This window comes from Anabas testudineus, chromosome 17, assembly GCF_900324465.2.
Source record: "Anabas testudineus chromosome 17, fAnaTes1.2, whole genome shotgun sequence".
Lineage (NCBI taxonomy): Eukaryota > Metazoa > Chordata > Actinopteri > Anabantiformes > Anabantidae > Anabas > Anabas testudineus.
In genome coordinates this window covers 17,198,880-17,213,170 of record NC_046626.1, presented here as the reverse complement: position 1 = coordinate 17,213,170, position 14,291 = coordinate 17,198,880, and the positions used below count along the sequence as shown (strand labels likewise).

At 38.5% G+C, this 14,291-nt stretch overlaps 1 protein-coding gene across 2 annotated transcripts in view; it reads left to right on the top strand.

Annotated features, from left to right (window-relative positions):
• ankrd12 (ankyrin repeat domain 12) overlaps positions 1-14,291 on the top strand; it is a 31,229-nt gene that overhangs the window by 4,885 nt on the left and 12,053 nt on the right. For both annotated transcript variants that reach the window (XM_026375301.2, XM_026375300.2), the window contains exon 2: positions 11,767-11,880. In XM_026375301.2, coding sequence (XP_026231086.1) covers positions 11,821-11,880 — 60 coding nt within the window. In that variant the 5' untranslated portion in view covers positions 11,767-11,820. The remainder of the gene's footprint in view (positions 1-11,766; positions 11,881-14,291) is intronic.

The following is a 14,291-nucleotide window of genomic DNA, read 5'->3' as shown; positions in this document are numbered from 1 at the left end:
CGAGCCAGTTGGCAAGTATCACCTCTGAAGCCCAACATATTTCCATAACAGAATATGACCTGTTGTTCTATGAGAGTGCAGTATTTTCTTCAGAACTGGCATGGATATTCCTCATCTTTTCAAGTAGCGTGTCTTTTCGTGTCTTTAACCGAGTCATTACTCCTTATTTCAGATCATAGATTGGGCCGCACTGCATGCAGTTTTTACTGTGTGATGCTTTTTCCTCCAAACTGTTGTGGCCACTACATCTAGGTTTTCTCTTCCTTTCTAACTTGCTGGTAATCTTATTTTAAATAATCTGGGGACTGTGCAGACATTAATAATTCACTAATTTGTTAGTTGATAGAAAATCAGTCAAAGGTTGAAAGAGTTATTTGTTTTTTGATATTAATGCTACCATTCAGTCTAGGTCATTTTGAAAATCCTGCATTTGTTCGTCACGATATTGTAAAAATATTACATAAAGGTTATTGATCAATACAAAAATACGAAATAAATATTGTAATATTGTTAATACTGATTAATACGTTTTTTGTTGCACGCCTGCTGCAGTGCTGTCTTGGAGACAGTCAAGACATTTAGCCAGTAAATTGATTTGGTCAGTTTGAAAATTTTAATTCAATCTTGGCAACATTAGTGATTCATCCTCTGATCACACCCATATGTACTGAGTGACAACTCTGGCTGCACAAAGAATTTGATTTAGCGAGATCATAAAAATTAACTGAGGGAGAGTCAGTCACATAAATTTTACACATGCAGTCAAGGCAAATGCTCATACAGACAGTGGAAGAGTGCAAAATGCAAAAAAATACAGCCTCAAGAGGTGCATAATAAGTAGTTTGATTCGCAACTTGTTCTGCAGCCATATTGAAGTAGCAAATTTGTTCTTTTATTTTTACAACTTTTCAGGACACCTTTGCTTGGTAAAAGCTGGCACAGGCATGGCCTATTGTAGCTGTGAAACCATACCTTGTCTCTTATAGTCTTTCCAGACAGGCTATAAGCCTCTTAGTTAAATAACAGGGTATTGACCAAGGTGCCGTACAGCAGGAACAAATGTATAAAGACACATGGTATTCTCAGCTGTATGCAGCAATGTATTTGTCACTGAGACAGATGTGTTTTTATTAGTTTTCAGGATCAAGGGGTAGAGCATAACATGTACTCCCATGTTATTTAATTAATTTAAATAAACCATTTATAACATATTGCATGCCTTAACAGGCTGAAAAAAATATCATCCAATGTGATCCGCAGCTTACTGAATGTTGGCCTCCTTTTAATGTAAACTGTAAGAGGAGTCTGTTATTACTAATGCCCTTTGTGCTCAAGACCTTTTCTTACAAAGTCTTAGGCTGGCCGGTTACAGTAGGTAGCTGGCTAGGATATATTTGCTAGGTCTAATTGTGTCATCCTGGAGATTTTCCACCAGCAACACAGTGCTGCTGTAATAATGCTATCGAATTATTGTAGGTATTGCATGTTTATTCTAATGAAATGCTAATAATGCAGTTCCTCTTTTTTTTTTTTTTTTGCTTTGAGTGATCACAGCAGAGCTGTGTCTTCAGGGAAACCCCCCAAAACGGTCATAGTTTTTGTTTTATTCTGCTTCCCCATTAGCAAAGTGAAGACCAGTGCCTGCTGCTGATGGTGTGTTTCTGTTGGAGATCATTGTTGCTTGTGTAGCTCTTGTTTAGGAATCCTTCAAATATCGATCTGTCGTCCGGTTGAAGGTAGATCGGTGGAGAGGCAAAGTTGAAAAGGTCACACGTAAATGGAAGAAATCCCAAGCACATAAGCTAAAGTGAGAAATAATATATTTCCTCTGTTACAGAGAGCTTAGAATTCTGCTCTGTATCACTTTCACTTCAACTTGTCGACCACATTTATTGCATTGCAGTTCAAACAAGACTGAAAAAAGCATGAACTTCGTCTATGCTATGAAGTGCCTCTAGCCAGGCCCGAGCCTATCTGCAGTTGGCTTCATTGCCAAGTATCTGCGTCTTGAGAGGCCCAGTGAGTGTGCGTTTGTGCATGTTTGTATATCTGTGTGTGGCGAGGGTGGAGCCTCCTGATTACACATGTGCTTGCCTTTGCCAGCATCTGAATGTGTGCAGACGATGTTTTTGTTTGGTACGTTGAGCGCTGTATCTTTATGTGCAACGGCTGATGCTGCCGTGATAATCCACCATGTTCTTTGAAATGACAATTTGAGAGCTTGTGACCTTCCTACAGGACTGTGAATACAGCATGACTTGCAGAAGGAAAGGATAGAGGAGGAGGAAGAAAAAGCTGTTATAATATTAAACCATTCAAGGTTTTTAATTAAAAATTAGGTTGTAAAGATTCCTTTTATGAATGAGTGAGTGCTGAGAAACTTAACAGTGGCCGACGATAGTTTAGGGGGGGTAAAAGACAATTTGAAAACGTATGTGAGGTTTACATTTCATACTTTTTATTGCTATTGCTGAGCTGCTTTCACTTTACTGACAAAGAAAGCAGTCATATCCTGTTTAGTTAGTAATTAGGTTGTCATTAACACAGCACGTTTTGGTGTATGGCTTTTCATTGGATTTGTTGCATCTTTCTTTCTGCAACACGCTTTCAGTGACCTTGAACTTTTTTTTTTCTCTTTTTAGAAATGTGGTCAAACATGGTTAAACATTGATAGTAGGGTGGTTTACTATTCATGCAGCCTCAATACTACGCACGTCTGTGCTCATTGTTTTTTTTTTGTTTTTTTTTTGTTTTAGACCTAAGCTAAAAACAGCATGGCCACATACACGAATAGTTCAGATTCAGATCAGTTGTGCACATTTTTACCAACGTGATATGTTGTGGACTTAAGCAAGTTTACAGGTTTAAACCTGCATTATATATAACCTAAACAGGAATGCAAGGAGGATATTATAATTAAGCTTGTGCACTTTTGTGCTACATTCAAATTGCACAAAATTATGTTGATGATTAATGTTGAATTAGGGCTGAACTCAGTCAGCACTGAAATAGAAAAAATAGATTTTCAAAGAGAGGAATTTAAATGACTCAGTATTCTGGGTAAAGTTGACAGGGCTCATTCTTATACTCTGGTTTGTGTCATAGCATAGCAGAAAGCATGGTTGGTGAAAGGTGACAACACACTAAGGTAGATAGTCGCATGATTTCAGTATTAACGTGTCACGTTATGATGATGAAACAAAATTTATTATCGTTGTTGGAAATGCTTTTTTGCAGTTACTCTAACGTAGGAGTATTTGTTTCATTACTGGTCGACTGTCACTGGGATCCTGTTGTTTAGCCCCACACAGACTCAGTTTTGAGAATCTAAATCGGCATGTTCAGGTTTTGATATGAGTATGCTGTTTCACTCAAACCTGAATATTCCTTCCTCCCCCACAGCTGTAATTTTAACTGTTGATTGACAAACTGAGCAATGTTGAAATGCCACTTTGGCATTCGGAAAATTATTAGCTTTTTTTTTTTTTTTTTTTTTATAAATGAAAGTATCCACAAACTAATCCATAAATAATAGGATGAAATTCTACTAAATTGCTTTAAATTATACAATTATGCTAGTTATTGTTTCTTTCTTTTTCATATTCTTCTTTAATATTTAACATACACAGTTTTGATCATTCTATAATAAAAACATAGTGAGATGTTTTGTATTATGAATGTGCACAATGTAGTAGTAGTAGTAGTAGTAGTAGTAGTAGTAGTAGTAGTAGTAGTAAACATGCATTGTTTGTGCTGGAGACAGTATGACTTATTAGTCTCCAAAGCCTACTGTAATGAGCCTGCTACCAATCCCCATGCTGCATGAACGTTGACCAAAAACTTAGTTCGCTTACTAGTTGGAGTGTTTCTTTTAGTCTGAAGATGGAGATGCTGTGTCAGACTTTACACGCTGGCCTCACCAAGGCTTACTCTGCAGAGCTGTGGTTTTGGCAAAGCTTGGGCAGCCGTGTGTCGGGCCTCTGATCAGATCAGCATCTCATCATGCTTAATGCGATGTGGCAGGTGTAGACGGAGTTATGTCTTGAATGTCATACCACAGCGTTGCCTTTATGGTTTATTTTTCACATGGGCCTTCTAGTTGGTCATATGGAACCCAGTAGATGGGGAATCCGTGGGCTTGTGACACCTTGTTAGCTGCTGCTGTTTTGTTTTATAGTCCTGTAGGTGGCTTTTGTGCCTCAAGGGGCTTTAAACACGACCCACTGCGTTTCCTGTGTTGAAAGGAAAACCTGTTTGGTGTTTAAAGGGAGGAAAATGTGTCCAAAGATGACAAGGCACTTTTATGAATTATTTCGAAATGTGTGTATGACAATATGTCATGATTTAGAATATAATGGCATACCTGTCATTTGCAGCACACTTATATTAGTGTCAATTCCAGTATATAAAAAATCCTGAATTAGATTTTGAGTCCTCTTGTTCACTGTGGACTTCAGCGTCCCACCCCCCTCCTGTTTAACCCACATGCTTTAGTAAAAGCTTCATTGTTCTTGTCCACTGCTTGGTATCTGGTCATTAACCTACATTCACAGTAGAGGCGGTAGGCTTCTTAAGACTGTCAGTCTCTACCAGTTTAAGAGGCGTGTTCCAGTCCCCTGCCAATAAAGTTAACCCTATTGATGCCTCTCACATACAAACATTAGGCTACTTTATGAGGGTTTGATTTATGTGTGAGCCATGCCCTGAGCCTCTCCCTGGTGAATTTAGAGCTATTCCTGTTTTATGGAAGCTTTTAAGTGATGGATAAGGCTGTGGAACAGTTCAGCACTCAATCTTACATAAGAATACACATTTAGGACACATGAAGTACATTATGTCTGGGTTTTACAACCGCTTAATGCTTGGATTATTATGAATTAAGCTAGAAAAGTTGGCACCATGTCAGTTTTTTTTTTTTTTTATGCCAAACTAACATGATTTGACCTTTTTAGAAGAATTATAGGAGTATGCTCAGTATACTGTAGTTTGTTCAGAAAACTAACATTGGCATCTGTTTCTAAAACAGTCAATACCCATAAAAATCACTGAGAGTTTTAAAGCTGGTTTAATTTAAAGCACTGATGACTAAATCTTAACCTGCAGGAGAGGTTGGCACCCTAACAACATTTATCAGCTTCCATGGATTTTTTGGCAGTTCCCTGGTGCCTGTTTGAGCATTTACTCACCCTTATTGGCAATAGTAGTCCATGCCTTTCCCACATGGGAGACATGGATCCAGAACCTTTCACTTCTTCCCAGGAACATGGCTGGCACGTTCATGCAAACCAACAACCACTGGAACGAAGGCCAGACACTGGTTGGAGGAGGCGTGTTACGTCTGTCTGGGGTTAGGGTAGAGAGAGGTGAACTGATGCCTTGAGGCATCCAGTGTCACTTGCTGTTTATTTGTCCATGTTGAAATGTGACTTGAGTTCAGATGACCCAGTGACAGGAGATGCAGGAGATTTATGCTTGTGAATTTGGTACACAGTTAAGTCAGGGGGGATTGCATGACTCTGGCTAAAGAGCACAACACAAAAACTTATGCATTTATTTTTATTTATATTTTTATGGGTAATTTTAAGGCTGATGATTTTGTTCACTTCACATATAACACTGGTATGAAGTCTGTACTACATAACATATAACACTGGTTTGGCTTACAAGTTGCAGCAGGATTATTGCTATTATTTTCATCAGTAATTAATCCAGCATTCTTATAAATTTAACATTTTCTGCTTTTAAATATAAAATGTAATTGCTTACTTCCTCCACAAGCATAGGCCCAGTGTTTAGTCTATAAATCCATTAAGGATAAACTCGCCACGTTATTTTTACATTATAAATAAACCAAATGAATAATTCATCATTAAAAAAAATCAATTGAACATAATTTTAACAATGATTGGAAGGACAGGCATTTCTTTTTGCCAGTCAGAAAATAATTGGACTAGACATTTCTAGAGTGCAAAACAGATTTGGCATTAGTAGTGTTAAGTATTTATATGTTATAAATATGTCTGTATGTAAACATGTAAGCTGGCAGGAAATGTGTGATCATGCCGAAGATGGCTGGCTCTTTGCTGGGTATTGTTGTCTCTCTTGCACCTCTCCTGTAGTCTCAGTAATCGGACCTTTCTGCCTGGCTTTGTCCTGCTGCTCATTAGAGAGTCGACAGAGGAGGAGGAGGAGATGAAGGCTTGAAGTGGAAGTGCAGCAGAGAGAGACCTCCCCCATCATTTAGCCTGACGGCATACAGGACGCGCACAACCACGTGACCGGCTGTTTACTGTTGCAGCAAGCGTAGCGTGTCTCCTTGAGCGTGTGCAGGATTTTTCTAGGTTAAAATCTGGAAAGATTCTAACTGTAGATTTCCGATGTTCTTGATGATAATTTATAACTGGTTATTATTTCTATTTCTCCATATACATTTGAACACAGAGACCTTTAGAGCTTGGTTTTCAGTAGGTTTCTTTGTGTGACCAGATATTCACCTGTGTTTTCCACATGCTGAGTATGTGAGCTCACAGCAGGCAGGACTCTGGACTCTCTCGTGGAGTAATAATGCTGCTGTTGGTGGCGTACTCCGTGTGTCAGACTCACTGCTATTCTTAGCCCTCTTCCCTCCTTGTCCCATCCTGCAGTCAGTGGATCAGGTTACCGTACTGTGTGTTCTTCATCCATCCCAGCTATACCACCACCACTCGCTCTTCACGCCCCTTTAACACACGTCTCCACTCCAGCCCCCCCATCCCACTCCCCACTCCTCAAATCCCCAGACCGCTACACTCACGCAAGGACATGCACTGATGCAGCGGCTCTGCTTGTCAGGGCCAACATGCTCAAGCACTACAGGGAAATGGTTGTTATTGTTGTTAGTCAGGAACCAGTGGAGTTAAAGTGCAGGAACACTATGTTATAAATAAATATGGAGACATCTGCTTTTCACAAGGACCAACAGTGCAGCCAGCAGTCTTAGCTTAGGATTTCACTGACTTAGTTCAGACAGTCCAGGTGGATATTTCACCAACACAAATTGTTGTTATCACCCTGTAGCCTTGCCAACTTGCTTTGGTCATCCAAAACTGTTGTGGCTATGTGGCAAACAAAGTGTATTGCACGCTTTCAGTGACCTAAACAGAACTGTGCTATATTTTTTAGAGCTTGAATGTCCTGCATGAAATTATTTTAGATTTGATGCTTTGCTTTCTTGATAACACTGTTAATTGTTTACTCTGAAGTTATCCCTCACACTTTCCTTTAGTATCACCTCAGACAAAGAAACTAAGGATGCTTGGGTGCTTGTACTTATGCAAATAATGGATTATTAAAATAATTAACGCTATGGTTGGTTCTGCAATTAAATTAGTTTATTGACAGCTGCTGTTCTAATACTAGATCAGTTGTTTCTGTTATTAGTCTTAGCTAAAATACCAACTATTTTTTGGGTTTACAATGTGGAATTTAAGTTGAGGTTTTGTCGCTGGTGTCTTATTTGTCTGTAGAACATCTTTAAACCTTTCAATAATCACATTTTTACATTGTGTTTTATTGGTATTCATTGAATTAGTTAATTGTTGCCATCACGCTTTTTTTTTTTTTTTTTTTTTTTTTTTTTTTATTTATCGGAAAGCAACTCACTTGTCGCTTTGGATAAAAGTGCCTGCCAAATAACTAAACGTAATATAAATACGTCCCACTTCAAACTAATCTGGGCTTTAGTCTTGGTGAACTCTAGTAGTCATCAAGGCATGGCTTGATCTAGACTTGAAACAGCCCAAGGTTAATGGCAAAGCTCGCAGGGGCTTATGCAGCCCTGAGCTGCTCATGAAACGCAGTCAATGTGAATGCCAAACTGGCCAGTGCCCAAATACCTCTGTAATTATAGTCACACCCTCTTCTCCTCGTCTCTGGGCCCGATCTGAGTCCTGTCAGCGTTTGTTTTCTGGTCTGGTCTCGGGCTGTCTGTACCGCTTTAATACCCCCGATACACTAGCCTCTTTACACGAATGTGTTCACTGTGGGCTGTTCAGTTCTGCCTTTCAGCTGCCTGAATGACAATGCTGCTGCATACTGGCTATCTGCTGACTAATGATGGACCTCTTAATGGCCCCGGCCATGCAGCGTGGCTGTGTGTGGACAAAACGATACCTGTCAGCGCTGACCTATTACTCAGGAACAACAAAGCTTGTACACATATTCTAAAAACATAATTAATTTTAGACGTTAATGTGATGAAAACAAGTAAGATGGATTTCTTCCTAGAAACACTTGTGTTTAAATCTGCTGTCTTATAAAGATTAAAGTAGCAGTGCTGTGGTGTTTATATTTTAAAAAAAAAAATCAAAAACAGGATTAATGATGATTACATGATGAAACACAAAAGCTTCCCCTCTCTTGATAAATTGTCTTTTTTTTTTTTTCAAATGGGGAAATAAAAAACCCATTACTATTCCCAAGAGTCCAGGGTTGACAGCTTTGTTTTATTTGACTGCTAGCAACGCAAAACCCCAAAATTATCTTTTTAGAGTGATGGAAAGCTGAAAAATCCTCTAATTTAAAAACACATTGGGTGACTAAAACAATTAATTGACTATCACAACTGTTTTCTTTGTTTAGTAATCAGTTGATGGTTGATTTTAACTATATCTATATATATATATATATATATATATATATATATATATATATATATATATATATATATATATATATGTATATGTGTATATCAATGAATTAATTCAAAGTAAACTTCAATTTGTCTTGACAATATCATTTTAAAATGTCAACCACATAACAGGCTACAAAAACATGCTACATGTCTTGGAGTACTGTGGCATCTTGTTAGACTGTGAAGATGAAAAATCCTCATTATTCTACATAACTGTAGCTTGTGAAAGGTGCGGAGCATGCTATCTGTTTGACATCTCCTGCACTCTTTTTATGACTCTACTGTGCTTTTCATAAGGGCTGTTATGTTTGATTTTGACGTGAGCTTCATAATTTACTCCAGTGAGTTAATCTCACCTGTTTACATTTGAGTTGTTTTCTTCACTCTTTACATATTAGGTTGGTTAATATACCGAGCCACTTGCTTTTACTGCATCTACTGTGCATAAAGTATGTGGCATGTAGCTTAGATTTATAGGATTATTACCTTGCAGTGCCTGTCATAGCCACAGAGACCAAAAATGATAGACACACAGTACATGTAAACAGGGTAAAAGTGGTTGTGGGACTAATGTGTTTCTATCTTGATATGCTAATCTTTTCAATTAAAAATACAACAATTCAAGGATTCATAATATACTGTGTGTGATTGCATTTATCAACATTTAAGGACCAATTTTTATTTAGTTTATGTTGAGGCTATGGCTGTTTTCAGATAATGACTGGAACCTCGAACTTCTCTAGACATTACCCAGAGGAGCTGTATGTAAAATGCAAAAGTCAGTCAAGCTGGGCATAAATGTACATTTTGTCTACCAGCTCTCTATAACAAACTCTGAATAATGTCATGTCGAGTCCATCTGAGAATACAGCTGGTAGTTGTTCGGAGAATTCATAGCGTTTGAGTCGACACATTGACAGCGTTCCCTTTCATTTGTGCCACTCGGCTCAACACTTCAGTATTGTTGAGTATTGTTTATACAGGCTTTAGGTGTTGTATCTCAGTACTCTCCTTCACAGGTTATACAGATAGCGCATCGTTGCTAATCATGCAACTTTCTCTGCTTCAATGTGCTGTAAACAAAACACTGATTTCTGTGGTGTGCTTTTTGTGTCACATCGTGCCTCCTGCACGCTCTACCTAAGGACCACCTCTCGCCGAAACCAAACTATTTCAGTTTGTGAGAAAACGTCTGACACAGTCTCCTGTTATGCGCTGCATGCATTAATGAGCAACTCTGGACAATGTTTGAACCTGATTCTCTAAACAGCTTCCAGACCTTATATGTGAAAGCGGTTTATGATCCAGCTTGTGGTCCAGTTCCACCGATCTTAAATTAAAAATAAACAATGAGCCAAATGCTTTTGCAGATTTCAGTGTCACACACCAATACCTGCCAGTGCCAATCCAATTGTTTTATCCAAACCGCTTCTAGCCTTGCTAGAGTTCACATGTTGCAGAATGGACGAAATCTCCAGAACTGAGAAACTGGAAACCTGACTGAAAACCTAATGTCAGTTTTCCCTGTGGCCATTGCACCCTTAGTGACAATATGGTAAAAAAAAAAATAGTGTTTTTAATTATGTGCTTCAGTCAAGACAGTCAGTCCAGTAAAGGGTTTGGTGAACACTACCCATAGTGTCTACAGGCCTGAGTTCCCCGTGGCTGCTATTATATAGGCCAAACTAAAAGGAGACTGAGAGACAGGGTAGCTGAACACCATTACTCTATTTGCACTGTGAATCCTGCATAAACTATGGCCAGACATTATTTAGCAGCCAGATGTGCTACTGACTCTTCCTTGAATGTCACAGGTATAGAGACCATAATTTTGGACATCAGAGGTCGTAATGGGAAAACTAATGGTTTTCATGCACATACAAACTATAAACTATTTGGTGTGTTTGATGTTGCTCAACCCGTAGTGGCTTAATAAGCCTTTATATGCACATATGTTCTGGGTTCATTCAACACAGGTGTGTGGCATTACTATTTATTGGGTTCAGCTCATTGCGTGTCAAGAGACCCTGAGGAAGGCAAGTGTGCCTATACAGGGTGGTGTAGCTTTTAATGTGTTAACCCATATTTCATAAAGGCCTTTACTTTTAAACTGCACTTTATAGTCATATGTCCCACCCATGGATATAGAAATATTATTAATATTATTACAGTTTTATTTTTTTTCCTTTGTAGTTTGATAAATTAGTAGCAACTGTCTTTAGAAATGTGGGTCAACCCCAGTAGAAAATCTTTGTATTGCACGTATCTACACAATGAAAAAGAAACAATGATGGTGGTTCTCTTCTTGGTAAATTAGATGTTTACTATATATGTTGTAGTTGGAATCAGGCGCACATTGAGTAATGGTGCTGTCCCATTCATTTTGGTGTCTGCTAGCTGCTACGCTACACTGTATGGGACTTTCATAGGGTAAAAAAAGGAGCAGGGAAAGTTCAATGGGGGTCTTCTGACTAAAACTCTTTGTGACAAGATAACTGACACATTTTATGTTGGCTTCTTGCACATGTTCAGCTGAGTGTTAATACTTTCTCCAGCGCCCACAGTGCCCCCATTGACTGTGCTGCATGTAACTACACTGATACAAACCACATCAGAGAGAAGCTTGGTTACACTGATGAGTGGGCAAGAGTGACACCCCACAGGGGGATGTTTTCCCCAAAGCTGTGATTCATGCTGCCATGTGTAGTTGTTTCCTGCCATTTTTTTTTTTTTTACTTCTTCTTCTGAAGATCGCTATCAAGAAGTGTAACGGAAATTTCAGTAAAAATCCCTGGTTGCTGATCCATTTAACCTACATGCTGAAGCGCAGCTTGACAGAGTTATATTTTTTTGCTATACTGTTTTATACACCACTGTTCACTTCTCTCTTGGGTTGAGTGACATTTCTTTGGTTTCCTCTGTGAGACCAAAGCCTAGTTTCTGACTTGTCATTCTATTGTACCTGTGTTTAAAAGGCTATTCTCTGTGTCTGGTGTCTGTTTAAACCAAGTCTAAACAAGAATCAGGCCGGTTATTCACTCAGACTGGGATGTTGCATAGTGGAAATCTTGCTCATTGTTGTTTTCTGTCTCCAGGTGCATGATGACCCTGCTGTGCAGTAGCTGTCACAGCTAGTCAGGTGCTGCACCATGGCCAAACCTGGGAGCGACAGAGATGGAGCCATGGTGGAAAAGCAGGCGGGGAAGAAGGTACACAAGCACTGGGCATGGGTATTCAGGGTTATTGATCCTTTTTTAGTACTGTACTTTAAGTACAGGATTAGAATGTATTGGTATATGTTTCAGCAGTAACAGTGATGGTTAGAACAGAAAGTGATTATAGTAAAATTTAGTCTCAACTGAAATACAACCCACATGCCAATGGGCAAAGCTGTTTTTGTTGCTCTTAAAGTAACAAACATAGATTGACATCAACACATTAAAGTCATCAACTCTGTACCCCAATCGTCAATACAACCATTTGAATAGAGTTTTGCGTAAAAGCTAAAGCTCGAGAAGAATGAAGCCACTTCATTTAGGAAAAAAAAAAACATGTTTCACTAATTTATTATGTATTAATTATTTAAGAACCATCTGCAGCAGAACTCTGTACTATACATCCTTTGTTAGTGAGATTTCATTCTTTGTTCTTCGATATGATCCTCGTGGGCAGAGATGATAACAGTCTTTTTACATACCTGTTGAGAGATGTTGTCATTCTTCAAAGATGATTTATTTCAGCTGCTTATTGCTGGAGGGTTCTTGTTGTTCCATCTTCCATTTTAAAATACCCCAGAGGTGTTTCATTTGATTCATATCTAGGGGCTTTCTTGACAGTTTTCACTTTACTTCTTTAAAACTCTTTGGTGATTTTTGGAGGGTGTTTGGGATCGTTGTTTTGTTGGGAAATGTCTTTCTAGCCAAGCTTCTTAAAACTGGGGATTGTCTTTTGGTATACAAACTCTCCACTGCTTACTTCATAGTCAAAAAATGTCACCTCCCCTACGCTTTTTGCACTTATGCAGCTCCAGATCTGCACACTCCAAGTGACTGTCGTGGTCCTGGTCCTGGCACACCAGCTTCTATAGTCCTTGTGACAAGTCAAGTTTTTTTCGATGGAAGCCTGTGCACATAGGAAATTGCAGAAGGCATTTTTCAAGGATGGTCATCTGGCTGTTGTTGGTGTTTGTTGTTTTTATTGTATATTGTTATTGCTCTCTCTGTGCCTGTTGCAGCTGTGTTTTGGCTCATATTCAGACACTCACTCACAATCTGGTTTATCACTATTCTTTTATAACCATGTTGATGCATTTTGCCTCATTCTTAGGCATTTTTTTGCAGTGATGTGTATGGTGCGGTGGTCACCGCTTTGCTTGTGTGATGGTGACCTGTTCTCTTCAAATACAGATAAAGAACCCACCTTAAAGATGGTCCACGTGCTTAATAATTTAAAACCAGTTACAAGTTAGAGCTGGGTGTCTGAAGTCATCATAAATACTTTGCTAATCATATCACATGTTCATAATCAGTAGAGAATTGTTAGACATTTTTCTTTAGATGTTTATGGTCTCTTGAAGAGAGACTGGTCACTCTGTTCATGCACATTTTCAGACTGGCCACTCACTATAATATACAAAGCTTTTCAGTATGACAGTGCACAGGCACATTTTGGAGACTTCAAGGACTCGTTTTCAAAGCCTGAAAAAGGGCATAATATGAGCACTTTAACCATCCTCATCACTCCTTTGCTTTTTTTGGTTTCGCTCCACATCTTCAAAAAAATGCTTTGAGCCACTTTGACATGTCACGTTAACATGGCTGCTTCCGTTTTGTCCTAGTTACCCGTATAAAACTAATGCATGTATTAATATGCATCAGTATAGGCTGGGTAGCGGTATAAATTGTTTGAGTGACTTACTACACTAAGATGTTCTTCAACACTACTTAATTATCCTTTTTTCTGTAAATGAGAGCGACAATGTATGTCTGCTTTTATTTTTAAGGCAGAAGTGCTTCTCATTCTAACTCTCCTGCTTGAAAACACACACACACACACATTTTAGCTTTGCACTGCTGGCACATTGCTTCACAGAGATCAAAGAAGCACCACACTGCAGACATTTTTACTCCAGAAATGTATTTTACTGCACCAAATGCCGCTCACTAAAACTAGAGGTAATGAAGAGTCTTTAGCTGCAGATCACAGTGTAAGAACTGGCTGACGGGAACTGTAAGACACTGATAGAACAGATACTACTGGCATAATTGTTCAGGCCTATTGAAGCAGATGCTTTCACTGTGTTGTTAGACCTGAGTCTATGTTACACCTTTCTATAGCGTATTTAGCTTAATTTTTATCTCTCACTATTCTTTTTCAATTAATTAATTTGTGTGTGAAAATAGTTAAATAATGTGCTACTGCTGTAGGTCTCCTCTAATCTTTTGTTTAGTCTGAGTCCAAAACCCAAGATAGTAATTTTATCAATTAAAACGGTTATGTAAATGTTAGTAAAATTTGTAAATAATAAGTTAATTCATTATTTTATTATTCTTTATGTGTCTCTGTCTCGTAGTTTTCAGTCTTCCCAACTCAAGGAAAGATATTATTATTTAACACTATT